Source organism: Opisthocomus hoazin, chromosome 1, assembly GCF_030867145.1.
Source record: "Opisthocomus hoazin isolate bOpiHoa1 chromosome 1, bOpiHoa1.hap1, whole genome shotgun sequence".
Taxonomy (NCBI): Eukaryota; Metazoa; Chordata; class Aves; order Opisthocomiformes; family Opisthocomidae; genus Opisthocomus; species Opisthocomus hoazin.
The window spans coordinates 50524381-50540069 of NC_134414.1; the positions used below are offsets into that span (position 1 = coordinate 50524381).

A 15689-nucleotide genomic window follows, 5' to 3' on the forward strand; every position below is an offset into this window, starting at 1 on the left:
TGATTGATCTGAGCTGCTGTAGCATTCATTTGCACTTTTAAACTGGTGGTGGAAAATAAAGATCAGCTTTTCAAAGGCCAGCCTTAAACATTAATATCATACCATCGTTTTTTTCCATCTGTTATGGCTTTAGCCTGCCCTTTTTTTTTTAAATCGTTATTTACTTGAAATTAATCTAATCAATGTTCACTTTAATGAATTTTAAAGAAAAGCATCATCTCGCTGTGTATTTGCTTATCCAAGAGTTGGGTCTTTCAGTGTTTTTTTGGAATATGTGTCTTGAAGTGCTGTTTCCTCCAATCAATCACGTTTCACATGTAAAAAATGACCCGCAATAACTTAAATTGTCAATACCTGTCTGTTAAATCTGATGATGTGGTTCATACCCCTGACAGATTAGAAATTAATTCTTTGCATTGCTGTTGCTGCTGTAAAAGTGAATTGTGCCAGTTGCTTGGGTGAGGATCAAAAGTCCTTGGATGCTGATTTATTAAATTACTTCCCACACCAGCTTTCTATAAATTCAGTCACTTTGAATGATTCTTCTTCCTAATCATTTATGGAAAAGGAACACATTTCAGTTTAATACTTGTGATACCCCTTGGCCATTGCAATGCAATGATCATAATCTTTTAAAACTGTGATTGCTGTATGAGGAAAGAGATCATGATTACTTTTTTTCTCCTGTGTTGTAGCAAAAACGGGCAGAGGAATTGCTGTTCTAATCAGTGAAAACATAGATTAGACAGGGTTGCTTTGTATTACTTTAAGCGAGCCAAATGAGAACAAAATGTACGAAGTCCGTTTTTTTCCCTATCATTAGAGACAAGATTATAAATTGTCTTCCTGCAAATGGGTAATGTGGGTTTTTTTAAATAAAAAGTTAAAAAAGAAGCTTGTGTTGTGCCTCAAACAAGCTATAACTTAAGGAATGCAAGTTCCATTTGGCATATTTGTAAATCATTGCCGGAGTTGAGAGATTGACATAGTTCACTAGTCATCAGGGCAATAACACCAGGTTTGTGGAGTGCTAAGTTTCTTTGGAGACGACCTGTCCAAATGAAGTTCGGTATGCAAAGTCGCATTACTCCTCTGACAAGAGGTAGGTCTGAAGAAGAGCTAGGTTGGGATGGTGGAAATAAAAATAACAACAGTAATTTCCAGGAACACAGTCAAATTCAAAAGTTTTATATGTGCTCTAGCCCAGTGTGCTAACCTGTCTATTAGTGAATTTATTTTTAATCTACTGTTACTCACCTAGAGGACTTGAGTTGGATTAAAAAAATAGTCCGATTTTGTATCGGAGCATTGCAAGCTAATAGCTGTGTTTTAAAGAAAGGACTTTATTTCTACCCTGGGCTGTAAAGGGGAGTGTTTTCTCAGGAACATTCCTGTAACATGAGGCGAAACCTCAGGACATTGCCTTGGAATATTGTTGTCTTCTGCACCCAGCTCTCGGCTACTGCTGAAGCCCCCTCTGGCTGCGTCCTGCCTGGAGAATCTGGCTAGCTATGTCTGCTTCTGCGGCGCTCCCTGCAGCTGCCTGCTGCATCCCACCACCCTAGGAGCTGTGGGGAATTGCTTACCCACCTAGACTTCGAAATATTTTAAGTTAGGGGAAAATGAATCTCACCCTTCAGGAAAGCTGGTTTGCTGGGCAACTAAAATGTAGGTGTACGTTTAGTACACCAAATTTAATACAAGCACGTGTTGCTGGAATGTATCTGTTTTAACAGTGTTTGACAGAAAAAGTCTGTAATACTGTTTTTTCCCTTCTATTGTTATAGAATTTTTATTGTTATGTCAGTTCCATGATAATGAAGAGAATGGCATGCATTCGGGTATTTTAATTGTTTTTTAATGAGTTCACAGTAAGATGTTAATGTATGCAACACCTGTTCATAATACAGTGTGGGATTGAAAGCAAGCGTTCCAAAACGTTTTCCAAGTCAAATATTTCTACAGTTTAAAATGATAATGTTAGGTTTTGATTCTGATTTTGAAAGTATCATTAAAGTGCACTAGAATGGAAGATTTGGATTCTAGCTAACTCTGGGATTAGTTTTATTATCTAAGGCCTCCATTACAAAATCCATAGCAAGCTGGTAGTATTTCCCACAAATTTAAAAAGATGATTGTTCACCCAGGTAAACATAGTTGCAGGATTGAGCCTAAAGGAAGCTGCTGATGCACACTGTAGGATGTGCAAGAAAAAAAATAAGATGAATTAGTGTTATCTAGCTTTCTCACATATCTTTTTCACTGATGTTCTCTCAGGAGGGAGCATGTTCCACAAATTCACAAGACTATCCGTGAAGACCCATTTAGGGGTTTAGTTTCCTCAAATTTCTTGCATTTTGTATCATTGTGTTAGGAAACATTTAATATAAGAGAAATGCATAGCTAAATATATATATGTGTATAAAATACAAATGTAAGCTGAAAACATACCTGTTTGTATAAAAACCATGTAAGTTATTTAACTCACTTCAATGCTGTTTCCTTTGTTTATGATGCTAATAATAGATGATTAAAGTGCGCATTGTGAGCAGCCTCACTTATTTAGAGGATAAACTTTCCCTCATTTAGATTCCTGTGATACCAGATACTGTAGTGTCATGTTTTATTTTTCAGGAACAGTACAGTGAAATGAGAATCAGTATAAACCAGAGACCTGGCCACAGTCGCAGCTTTGGGTTTACAACAAATTGGAGTTCTGCAGGGGCCTTTGTACGGACAGTTGAAGAAGGTAAATGTGTATTTCCTGCACAAATTTTTGTTCTTATATTTGGTTTGCAGAGGCTTCTAAATTAAGGCATTTGCTGTTAAGAATATTGCAAATATTTTTGAAAAATCGGGTAGAGAATTAAAAAAAATCAGTATTTAATTTGCTAGTGTGCTTTTGTGAATCCTCATCTCTTCAAATGGGTTGAATTCAGAAATGCTAAAAAGCATTTTCGTAATGAAGGACACTTCTATAACCGCTGAAAAGCCATAAACATGATTGCTTAAACATTCACCGAGCCCCTTATGGAACGGTAGTAGGGGGCACATACAGGCTTCCAATGTCCAGGTTGTTCCTTTTAGCTAGGTTTAAAAGATTTCACTTCATGTGGTTTGTAAGCACATGCAGAGGAAACTCAGTTAGGAGTTAGTAATTGTATTTCAATTTTCCCTTCCTTAGTCATGATGAATGTTGGAGACATTTCATATAAAAAGCAGTTCTAAATTGATTTCCATTGCAGTTTTTCAGATGTGTTAATACTGAGGAAAAGAAAACATTTCTGTCTTGAAATGAAACATACATAAAGTTTCTTTCTAAGCTTTAGTAGTCTTCTGCAGAGAACAAGCTCAATTTTCTTAATTAAAAAAAACACACCAAAACACAACAAAAACCCGAGGAAAACGCATGTAAGGCTTGTTTTCTGGACAGTGATCTTTCCCATTGCCAGTAATACTTCAGGAATATTGAATTCTGCCCTTTCTTCCAGCTAGCACAAGATCATCCTGAGAAAGAAGAAATAACTGGGAACTTCTTATTTAGTTAGCCCTTTGTTATGCTTTCCAGAGAGGGAAAAATACCATTTAACGTCATTTACTGAGCAGCTTTGACTTCTGCCCCCAATTTCGAAGTCAATTTTTAGGCCTCTCTCCACTATAACTAGGTACTTCTCATAATTAGATTGTGACCATTAATATTCACTTAGCACAAAGAATAAATTTCCATTTTCTTTCTCTGCTGCTAGACTTCTGGTTTAATTTTGTAACTTGGAGGCAGAGGAGCTGTCTCTTCACTCTGCGAACCACAAATGAAAAATCTGAGGGTAGCGAATGTTCGTGCTGGTCATTGACAAAGGTCCACGTGGGCTCTATCCCCAGCTATGTAGACAAGGAGGAGAAGATGAAGGCCCTGTGGCTGTTATTTTGCTTATGCTTTATTACCATTCTCACAAGGAAGGACGCAAAGTATAAATATTGAATGAAGAAGGGGCTGTATCTTGGTATTCTCGTTTAACATATATTTTTCAACAACTGGCTCGCGTTGTATCCTTATTCAATAGCAGTAGCTTCCTTTAAAGGAGCGAAGGACGAAAGGTGTGGACGACTCGCTGAAAGAGTAAGATGTGCTTTCGGCTAGGCACTGCCGAATGTTTGGTTTCCTGTTTTTAAGAGTAAGTCATAGGATAACTCGGGTTGGAAGGGACCTAGGAAGATCATCTAGAGCAAACCCCTGCTCAAAAAAGCGTCAAGACTGAATTCAGACCAGGTTGCCTAGGGTCTCACCCAAGATGGCTTTGAGACTCTCCAAGCATGGAAGCTGCACAGCCTCTCCGGGCATTGTATAATTATGCTCTGGGAGAAATTTTTCCCCATGCACCAATCATACTGACCTTTGTCTCAGTTTATAATAGCTGTGCTGTGTTCTCCTGCCAGAAATGTCAATAAAGAGCAGGCTTTACCTTCTTGGTGACCTCCTGCTAGATACTGGGGGGACTGCTCTGAGGTTTCCCTGCAGCCTCTCTTCTCCAGGCTGAAAAAGCCTGTACCCCTCAGCCTCTGCTCACCAGGAAAGTGCTCCAGCCCTGACCATCCCAGTGGCCTCCCATGAAACTTGCCCCAGTTTATTCACGTATCTCTTACAGTGGCACACCAAAACTGGACACCGTATTGTTAATGTGTCATAACAAGTGCTGAGTGAACGGGATAGTCCTGATCTGCTGGCCATGCTAGTGTTCACAGAACTCCACCACTGCCAGGGTCCCCCCAGCCCTGGTCCTCCAGCCCATCAGCCCCCAGCCTGTCCCATAACTGGGGTTAGTCCATCCCAGGAGCAGAACTCTCCATTTGCCCTTGTTGAATGTCAGGTTCCTGCTCTGAATGTCAGCCCTGCCCTCCAGTGTTTAAGCCACCCTCTCCCTTTCAGCGTGGTTTGCAAACTTGATGAGGGTGTTTCTCCTCCTCCTCCTCCTCCCCCTGGTTATAGGTGGACATGTTAGAGAGGACAGGTCCCAGGATACGTCCCTGGGAAGCCACACTTGTAACCAGCCTCCAGGCTGAGTATGTACCATGAATCGCTACCCATAGAGCCTGACAGCCCAGCCAGTTTTTTCAGCCATTTGGTTGTTCTGCCCTGTAGACAATACCATCCCAACCTTGATACCAGGATACTGTGGAAGATCATTGTCAAAAGCTTTATTAAACACAAGGTAGAAGGTATCCACCACTCTCCCTTCATCCACAAATCTAGTCATTTCATCATTAAAGACAACCAGGTTGATCAAGCGTGATTAAGGCTTGGCAAATCCATACCAACTGTTTCCAGTCACCTTTTTCTCTTTCATGAGACCAGACATAGCTTCTAGGAAGGCGCTCTCTGATTGTCTAGACATACTTGTCATCTAGCTGTATGATTTTCCTCAGGTGATACCTTGCATTTATCTTTTTACTATGTATAAATGAGTCCGTATTCTGCATATACTTTTCTGTGAAATAATTAAGTCAACTGCTTGACAAGCAAAATTAATTTATTATAAGCGTTCTCAAGAGGCTTAATAAGAGTTAAGCTTGTAACACATTTCAGTGAGACCCATTTACAACATACAAAAGAAGATAGCGCTCATTTTTTTGCAGGAATTTTCAACCTTTATGCTAAAGATGAGGTAAACAGCCTTAAAGTCATTAGTCTAGACATTGTTCTGACAGCTTCCTCAATGCCATATAGTCTTTATTGTTTCAGTCTTTTCCCTTTCACTCACCCTATTTGCAATCATTTTTTGAGATTGTGTTGATGTAGGAGTGCACGTGTCTGCGATCAAACACTTGCAGGCGTGTAGGACAAAGTAAATTTGACCCACTTCCTTGAAGTCTTAATTTTTTTGTATGACTCTGAGCTAGTATTTATCTGTTGTAATAACAACAGATGGGGATAGGTTAGTAATAACTAAATACATATGGAAAATGAGTACTTGGTTGGTTTTGTTTTCACTGGGGTGCAGTAAGAAAGAAAAATCTTTTCCATTCAGGAAACTTACAAAAAAACAGCAGTACCTGTTTTAGGTAATGCAAACTAAATCCTCTACAGCGGTATAAAGACGATACCAGTAACTCCTGTAGTTTTGGAGGAGCTGAACAGAGAAAGACAACTGTCACCATACAACTTTTGGCACCTGAATTGCCAGCTAGTCTCTGTAGGCTCACTCTTGAGAAGCCCTTTTATTCACAGACTGTAGAGGCAGAGCAGCTGGCAGAGTTACGTGCCAAAAATTGAGCGGTGTAAATTGTTCTGGCTGTGTTAGGTCTACACGTGCAATATAGAGATTGCTGCTGGTCATTCAAGTCTGTATGGTCTGGATATGTCTTTCTGGTGGTGCTAGAGGAAGAACCACGCAATCTTAAATTCCCTTCCTTTACTGAAACTGAGCTGAGGTATATTGTTCCCACCTCTGAGCTGGGTCTTATCCCTGTCAAATTGTTGGAGTAGAATGAAAACCACGTTTTTTGCTTCCTAAAGTTTGTGCTGTCACAACACATAAAAGGGAAATTATCAGTTCTGATGACTCTCCTTACGCCTGAAGCGTTTCCTGTACCATGAGCATAAAATTCAGCCTACATGTGGTCAAACTACATGGTACTAAAGGTCTTAGGTATTGAAAGCAAACACAATTCCAAATGTTGTATGGTATTGTTGAAAATAGTAACTTCAGTGGTAGTATCTTTGAAAGTATCTTTAACAGTACCTTCCATTTAAAGATTCGAAAATCCATGATTTTTTTAACATCTTCCTGGCTCTAAGGAGTTGCACGTTTTTTCCAGTTTATCTGTATCCCATGTTTTCTTCCTCCAAATGAAAGCCGTACATTTTCATCTATAATATTGCTTAAAAGTAATTTGTGTATTTTGGAGATTTTACTGATAACTTCTAATGGAGTCTTTAGTCTATACTTAAAGAAGAATGCCAGAAAAATAGAATATGGAGCTATGCTTTTGTAACATAGTAGTTAGTGCTGGTTTTTTAGGTTTGGTGCAGTATGAGGAAGCATAGCATTTCTTCATTTCTTCACTTCCTTGGGTGCCAGGAATATTAAAAGCTATCTGAATCCTTAGTGGGTGATCCAGACTTAGAGCAGCATTTTACTGGTGAGTCAGAACACGGTCAGGAAGAAGCGTATGTTGTCTAAATTCTTCTGGCATTGCTTGCCCATATTTATTTCTGATAATGTAATATGGTATTGTTTAAATAAGATGTGTGGATTTCACTACTTACTTTGGAAAATGCTTCCATTGTGTAATTCAAGTTTGGTTTATTGTATTAACATGAGGATTTATTGTGCAATCTTTAACTACATTTTCACTTAGCTTTTCCATTTCCTGTTCTGCTAAGGGAATGATTGTTATTGGAAGAACCGTTCAGATGAGATTCATAAAATCTTACTTGGGGAAGTATGAGTTTCTCAGCTCGTCTGTTTTCTGAATTAAATAGAAAAAAGTTTATCAGCTGGTCCTGTATGTTCTCCTTCTTTAGGCTAGTGAGATCACCTGCCAATGTGTAGTAGGTGAAAAAGAGTATAAAGTGCAGCCTGTCTTGCAAAATACCAGTAGAATTCAAAGTCCAAACTGCAGTAAAATTTGGTCTTAATAGGCAAAATGAGCAGAATCCAGAGAAGTCTAATAGGACAGCACCAAGCAATATCTGGAGTCCAATTAGCAGTCGATTCAGAGCTAACAAACTATTTTAGCAAAGCAATAAAGCAGCATGATCTTGTCAGTAGAGCCCAGAAAATGTAAATAAGAATACGAGAAAGCCAGCTTCTACTGGAATTAACAAAGTGGAGGCTGCTTTTTTGGGCAAACAAGAGGATTATCCAAACATTAGCTGAATTTCGCCTAATGTTTTCTACAGACACTGTGGTGCTGCCTCTCTGTCGCTACCCCAGATTACAAAGTTGAGTTAGAGAAAGCAAGAGTGGGCCCAGAGGTTGTTTATTAATTGGGCTGGCCAGAATGGGAACACTTACAAGTCCAAAAGACTAATATTCTTTGCCATTTTCATAAGTTTCAAATTGAAACATTACTTTGATGCTGAGTTTACTGACCTTATATTACAGCGTAGTAGATTTTTCAAAGACTTTGAGAATATCCATCAGTAAGCATTTCTTTGAAATTTTTTTTTAAACTTTCTTTTCCCTCCCAGTCACAAGTGTGGTAAAAAAAATAATTGTGAATGGACACATAATTTTATCTTTCTTTTGGTTTTCTACAGGTGGCCCTGCAGCACTTTGCCAGCTGCAAGTAGATGACGAGATCATTGCTATCAATGGCACAAAGGTTTCATGCATGGACTATAGTCAGTGGGACGAAGCCATCAGCAGAGCACTAGAAACTGGAACCCTGGTCATGGATGTCAGACGATACGGAAAGAATGGTGAGTTGTTTCATTGGTCAGATACAGTATGCTCTGTAAGCCAAATAAACTTTGTCTCTGCTGTACCTGACAGCCGAGAGTCCTTATTGCCCTTACAGTAGCAATGTGTATCTAAGCTACATAGTTTGCTAGCGTGTCTGTTGCATTTTAACACACCTTGGCTTTTTTTTAACTACTTGTGCGTTAGAAGTGTCTTAACAAGCAAGTCTACAAAGCGTTGAACTACTGACCTCTCTTGTGCTCTGGCCTGTTTCTAAGACAATGCACAGGTAAAAAAATGTGCAACCACCACACAAGGGAATATAACATTTTCTTTCCTGCCATACCTCAAAAATGAAGAGGGGCTGGTCTCTAGAGGATAGTAATTTTTAGAGCCTCTCTCTCTCAATCAGCAGTTCCCTTTCTTCAGGGAAGAAGGAGCTTGTGTTCATTTCTTCAGGGAGTGTTTCAGGTGGCGTGTGAGCTTGTCGTGATGTAGAAACTCTGTGCGACAACTTTGACCACTGACCCAAATATTGTGATGCTATAATCTCTCCAGAATGGTACTACCCATTCTGTCTGGTGAGAGTTTCCACCCTGGCTGAAGGCCTTGTAGCGTCTTTAGACTTGACATGGGTTTAATCAGGATATCCTTTCAAAGTCTGGAAAGAATTGTTCCAGAGAAGTTGGTGTCACCAATGAGTTCTTTCACAGTGTAAAGACAAAGCGTTCTTGTAGTGGGAAGCTAGGTAGAAGAAGTTACCAGCAAGTGGGGAAAAAAACAGTGAGGTGAGGAAGAGACAAGGAACAAATCGCAACTTCTACAGGGCCTAGCACAAATGAAGAGTAAGGTTAGTGGAAAAGAACTCATTGAATACATTTTAAGTAGTGGGTGGAGTAGTAGATGGAGTCTGAGAGAAGGTTATCGTTTGTCTTCACCTCATCAGTGCCACTATTTTAGTTTAGACTGCCTTTTTTTTCCCCCTCTGTGCTTCCTGATGAGCATGGACATGAAAATGACACTTTCCTGGATAGTGTATGAGTCGAATTGTACCTTGTGTGAGTAAAGTTGGAAGAATTTTCTTGATCCTTACTAATGCTAATGAAATAGTTTTCAATGGATACTAATTGCTCTGTAATGTTGAGCTGCTGTAGTCCATGTTAGCAAAACATCTGGTAAATTTACCTGGCTTATGACTAACACTTGCATTTTTGGGGAAGGCGGTCTGCTCATAAAAGCCCTTTTTCCTGTCTTCACAAATTCCACCTGATTTGTGTGTCTCCCTCTTCTGTTATGTGTTCTTTTTGTGTTATTTTAATGTGTTTTCACTAACTCTTGTTCTGTTCTTTGACATTACTGTCTACATTAATTCTTGATCCTCCACATACCAAAAAGACTGGGGCAAAGACCAGCCTTCCCTGCCACATGTAAGGCATAAAATCCTCAATCTCACCAGTATGGCTACCAACATTATAGGTACATCTGAAAATAAGTGGATTGATGCAACTTCTGGAGAATATGTTTCAAATGTTTCCACTATATCAACAAAAAGAGATTTCTCCAGCAGCCTTCAAAGTTCTGTGAGTATGTTTTTGAAGGGTTGTGGGATTTGGAGGGAGGAAGAAAGTAAAAATGTAACACCTTGATAGGGGGAGGATGGAGAAAAGACCGTGGAAATCTTATTTTTATTTGCTTAAGGAACGTATAGGATGCTGCAAATATGGAGATGTAGCAATGTACATATTAAGGTAAATAAGATGCTTTAAAGACTTGCTACTGTCCATTTATGAGTGGACACTGTAGACTATGCTTTAACTTAAGTGTGTGGAGTGTTTATTCTTTAGAAAAAACTTTTATCTCCATTATTAGTGTAAATGAAAGTTTCAGCCCCGAAGAAAAAGCATATTTGTGTTTTCAAATTCCTTGCAAATAACACCCTGCCTGTCAAGGAGTTGAAATAGGAAGATCTCGGCTTCTGGCATTTTCTTGCAAACTAATGCTTTTTATTTCAGCCAGCAATTCACAGCTGGTTATTGATCCCCTCAAATGCTTGCAGTCCTTTTATCATATAATGCACTCAGGAAGTTTTAGATAGTTTTGTGTCTTTCTGTGGAAAGTGTTCTGAAGTGTTTTATGATATACAGTTCCTGTCAGGGAAGATGGGTAATTGGATAAACTTCTGCAAATCTAATGAATCAGAGTCCTTAATTTTTTATTTTCTCAGGATACAGAAGGAAAATTGATAAATGGAATGCAAGGAGATCCTGGCTCTAATGAGCAAAAAGGTAAACTCCTGTTGCTTTTCATCCTCTAATTGTGTGGGTTTGCAGCAAGCACAGGCACTAAACCTGTAACCATTGCAAGCTTTATAGAGTGGGCGAAGCAAGACGTTAATGAACTGAAAGCTAGACAGGTATCACAGAGATCTAGTGGCATCCAAACTGGATGCAGTTTGCTTCCATGATGTGCTAGGCGATTGGAGAACTGACAACAAAGCAGTGACAAACCCCCCCCATCTCTGCATCAGTGGTTGTAAATTTACTATGTGGTAGAGGTGAAAGAGAAGAAGGCGGCACACAATTTATTGCAATTCCTACTGCATTGTGTGGAGACTGAGTCAGTGTGAGTATCGATTTATTTCGCTGCCCAGGAAGAGTGTAAAGAAAATTAAATATTCCCCCGCCCTATTTCAGTTGTGAGATTTAGAGGGTAGTGTTTGTTTTACTCCTATTATTTTACTTTTATTCCTGGAGAATGATATTGATGATTCTGGTATGAATCATAATTACTCACAGTGCTATGAACAGTTATAGCCTTACTTGATTACAGTGAGAGAAACCAGGTACGTAGACTTCCTAATGGAACCATAATCCTTAAATAGGAACTTTGTATTTCATTTTATCTTGAATGTGCATGGCGATTTATAAAGGAGTTCCCCCAAGAGGTCGTTTGCCCTCTGGAGATGCCTTTCTGATGACCTTAAGTGGTGATTAGGCTCCTCAGTCCAATTTGGCATCTCAGTCGAGGTGGCTTAAATTAGACAGGGAGAATCTGAGTCCAAGTTTGGCACTTGTACTATAGTTATAGTTGGACATTGTTAGTGATAAGATGAAATACTAATCAGTATCTGATGTAACCTACTAAAAATTGTATTTGTTACTGTGAAAGATTAGATATCCGTTGTGGTTCAGAGGCTTTTTATTTTTCTGAAGTGATGTTGCTGTAGATTGGAGGTCTAACAAATGTTTGTTATGCAGTGGTGATAGTCATTTAAAAAAAAAAAAAAAGGAAGACAGCACCTCATTGACTTGTTTGTATTCTTTGTATTTTTCAAATAGCATCTGAACCTATTTCTTTGAAAAATTTAAAAAGACGGTCAGAGTTTTTTGAACAAGGTAAACCAAAGAGCTAAGATTTCATGTACTTCCATGAAATTGTTCCTGCTGCACACTCTTCCTAACAAGTCTGGTGCTGGGTACTATACCTCTTCAGCATTGTTCGTTGCAGTTATGACAAAGCAACATAATTCATTTCCCTTCTTTCCCCAGGGTCATCAGGTTATTCTTACAATTCATGGGTCTACCTTTGTGGTAATGGGTCTTTGTGTGTTCTCTTATATCTATAGCTGTTTAAATCTCTTCTATGTTGTTTATATTTTTTTTCACGGGGTAGGAGTAAGAAGGATAGAACTCTCTGTTCAGGTTGACTACGACCTACAAAACAAGAATAACGTTGAGTATTCCAGCAGAAGCTTAGTGCAGACCTCAGAGCTGTTGATAAAATACTTAACTCTGAATTTGAGTTATCTTGAGTTGCAGCGCTGTGCTTTCATCTAAATTGGTGGAAAAAGGCAGCTGCTGGCTTTCCACTATGTGATAATGTCACAGGACCCCAAGAAGACCAATATCAATTTTGAATTTAATATACTAGCTTTTAAAGGCAAAAAATGAGGCACTCAATTTCGGTTTTGTAGGTTGCTTTTTGGTGTTTTGCATGTCACAGCTCACATAATTCCACTAATGTTGTGTGTCTAATGCTGTCTTCAGACTATGTATGCCTTGCTGTTTTGCTGTAGCCTGAAAGAGTGGAATTCTGGCCCACTGAAAGTCCGGTGTGAATACTGCCAATGATTTTAGTGGAGCCAGGACTTTGCCTTCACTGGTGATGGCTTCTGTTTGTTTCCGGAAGCGATAGTGAAGTGCCACATCATAAATCTGTGTTTGTGGTTGTTTGCTTTTAAATATTGCTGCTGCATTGTATCTGCAATATGGTGATACTTTGTTAGTGTTTGGGGTTTGTTTTGTTTTGTTTGTTTGTTTGTTTTTGAAAAGGCTGGCTGTGAAGTTCGGTTTTTGTTTTAATAAATTTTATAGCAATATTTGAAATTGTGCTTTAGAGGGAGAAGTGCATGTTTCTAGAGTGTGTACTCAGTACAGTTTTATTCATTTTAAACTTTTGACACTTTAGTCTTACAGTGATATGAGAGATTCTTCTTCCTAAAGCTGTATAGGCCAGCGTAAGCTTGCAAGGGTTAGAGAAAAGGGGAGCAAAGACAGGTGCTGCCTGTGCCTCCCTTTAGCATCTCCTGGCATAACTGCAGGAGGTGAAGTCTGTTTGTCCTGTTGTCACTGTGGCTAAAACCATCTGATTACAAAGTTCTGCATATATAAATTGAGCAGAAGTCTGTGACCCCTTAGATGTCTTTTGTATCCTAAATTTGACCTTTTCTCTACTTCATGTGGTCATTCTTCAGAAAAATCTGGCTTTTTTTTTCAGTTTTTTAACTGAAATTTGGATGGCTAAGTATCAAGTACACTTGCAACAAACGAAAATAAAGATGATGCTTGGGAAAGGATTATACTTGAACTTGTGCTTCTCTGAATTTTCTAAACTTTTAATTTATTAGCATAGTATATGTCTCTCTTTAATAATCATCTTGGCACAAACTAAGACCAAGCATGGTAGCCTCAAATAGCATAAGGTTTGTGGTGAATGGTGACGAGCTCACCAAGTTCAAACATGCTTTTGGGAGTAGATAAAGAGGACAGTTGTAAAGGGAAAATATATGATTTTGTGGTAGAGGAGTTGCCTGTGGATGTCTGCTGCTCTTAATTTGTGTCGAGGGCACTAGGTGAGTAGCTGCCTTACCCTGTAGCAGCATTCTGGTTATTGGTCATGCTAAACAGTTGGGTTTCAGAATAATAATAGGAAGAGTGTAGCAGAGAACCTCTGTATTGCCACAGTGGGAGATGTACTGCTAGTTCAAGCAATTGCTGATGGCACTTGTAAGCATGTAAAGCTTTTAAGCAATTGCACACGTAGCTGAAAGCACCTAGTGGCTTCTGGCTTCCAGTAAGCTTAGTAGGGCAAAATGCAAGCATGGCTTACTAAGGCAGCAAAAATTAGTCTGAAGCTCAGACTTTCCACATTTACACAAGTCTTGCGGTGGTATGTATGTATGGTTCTAATGGTTTCTGATTTTTGTCTTCCAAATCTCACAGGAGGCCCAGAGCCTGCAATGCCTGATGTAAGTACTATTTACAAACTACTTATTAGTTGTATAATCCTAGTCTTTTCAGGAAGCCCACTGCTTTCCATTGCTTTTAATACTGCTTTACAATTGTGATCAAGTCCAAAAGTACTGACTAAGATTTTCTAATGTGTGATGGAATGCTTGCTTTCTGTCTCTTTAAAGAAAAGACTAATTTAGGTCCTTGTCACTATAAAGCTCTGTAGTGTGTATGAAGGCTTTTATTTCTGACTTTAAAAAAACATTTTTTAAAATGTGGAGCATTGTTTACATGGAAGAAGATAATATTATTTCATTTCTGTGCTATGTTAGCTCCCAGTCCCATCCATTAGTGCTCCTAGTCGTCGGGTTTGGGATCAAGAGGAAGAACGAAAACGACAGGAAAAGTGGCAAAAGGAGCAGGACCGTTTATTGCAGGTATAATTAATCTTCAAAATCATAGGCTGGCAATCCCTTGGATGCAGCAACTGTTAGGGAAGAAAAGCAACACGAGACTCTTGCAACTCTGCTTACTCATGGCCTAAGAGGCTTTTGGATACGTTTACTGGGCTGCACAGTTAAATACACTGGCAATTATTCAGCAAAAAGAGGACAATCCATTAGTGAGCTTCATGAAATCAAACCCAGGCTGTGAATTGACTACAGCCAGAAGTGCTCAATCATCAGAAGACTGGTATGCTCTTACTGGCAACAGAATTTAAAGGATAAACAAAGACCTAAGGGACAGTAGTCTTCACTTTTGAATACGAGTTTTTTGGTTTTCCCCTTAAGAACATTGTCTCTGAAATGAGTTTTAGCTTCAATTAGCCATGCTACTGTGTATTCAGAGATGAAGAGAAGGCAGCCAGTGCCATGGTTAGATGCCTGCTAGCATCCTGTGGTTTAGCAATCAGCTAATCAGTTGTAATCAGCCTGGTTCCCAGAACCTGTGTGAGTCAGGAAGCTGAATCTACTAACACAAACCCACTTTGATAACCAGTTGCTAGGGATGGAGGGTAGTGTTGCAGAGGAGAGGGGCAGTGCTTGTCATCTTAGGATAGCACAAAAAAATCAAGCGTGCGTCTCTGCAAAGACCTCAGTTTAATGAAGCATAATCCCATTCAGCCACATTCAACAAGACACATCTCTGCAAATTAAATTAAAGTTAGGTATCTAAACTCTGTGGGCTAGGAGAGGCATTAGTGAACATCATTTACTCTGCACAAGCCCTCTTAAATTTGGTGCATTCAGCAGAAAACTGGGATGTCAAAGTACAGCTTAGCAACTCTGTTGCTTTTTGGATGTTTTGTCTTTTGTCATTCCTTTTAGCTTACAAACTCTGCAAGGCAAGAGCTGTGCCTTCTGAAACATATTTGTGGGCTCTGCTGTGGTTTGGGTGATCCATTTGATGCCTCAGGAGATGGCTTTAAAGAATGTAAACCTTGGTTCCCCTTTCTTGAGGGCAATCTCAGCCCTCTGCCATATTTTTTCTTTTGTTTGCTTCTCCTTTTTCAGTCCTGAAGTAGTAAATTTGGTGAGAGTATTAATGTTCTTTCTCTTCCCCATGATCCCAGTAACGATTTTTCAAATAACAGAGGTAGGAAGTGAAGTTTTCTTTGCTTATTTCTTTGCTTATTTCCAACATCTTAGAAGGAATACCTTTCACATTGTTGAATATTTGGCTTTTCGCAAGACCCAAGTAGGGGCTCTTAAAGCCATCAAAACATTTATTGTGTACTTTGAGTAGTGCCTTAAGATGTTACATTGATTTTATACCA

The 15689-nt window shown here is 39.1% G+C and overlaps 1 protein-coding gene across 9 annotated transcripts in view; it reads left to right on the forward strand.

Annotated features, from left to right (window-relative positions):
• The window catches only part of LMO7 (LIM domain 7), a 135774-nt gene that overhangs the window by 104084 nt on the left and 16001 nt on the right, over positions 1-15689 (forward strand). For all 9 annotated transcript variants that reach the window (XM_075423129.1, XM_075423198.1, XM_075423138.1 and 6 more), the window contains 7 exons: positions 2635-2749; positions 8261-8422; positions 9798-9982; positions 10627-10687; positions 11951-11992; positions 13904-13929; positions 14245-14349. In XM_075423129.1, the coding sequence (XP_075279244.1) occupies positions 2635-2749; positions 8261-8422; positions 9798-9982; positions 10627-10687; positions 11951-11992; positions 13904-13929; positions 14245-14349 (696 nt within the window). The remainder of the gene's footprint in view (positions 1-2634; positions 2750-8260; positions 8423-9797; positions 9983-10626; positions 10688-11950; positions 11993-13903; positions 13930-14244; positions 14350-15689) is intronic.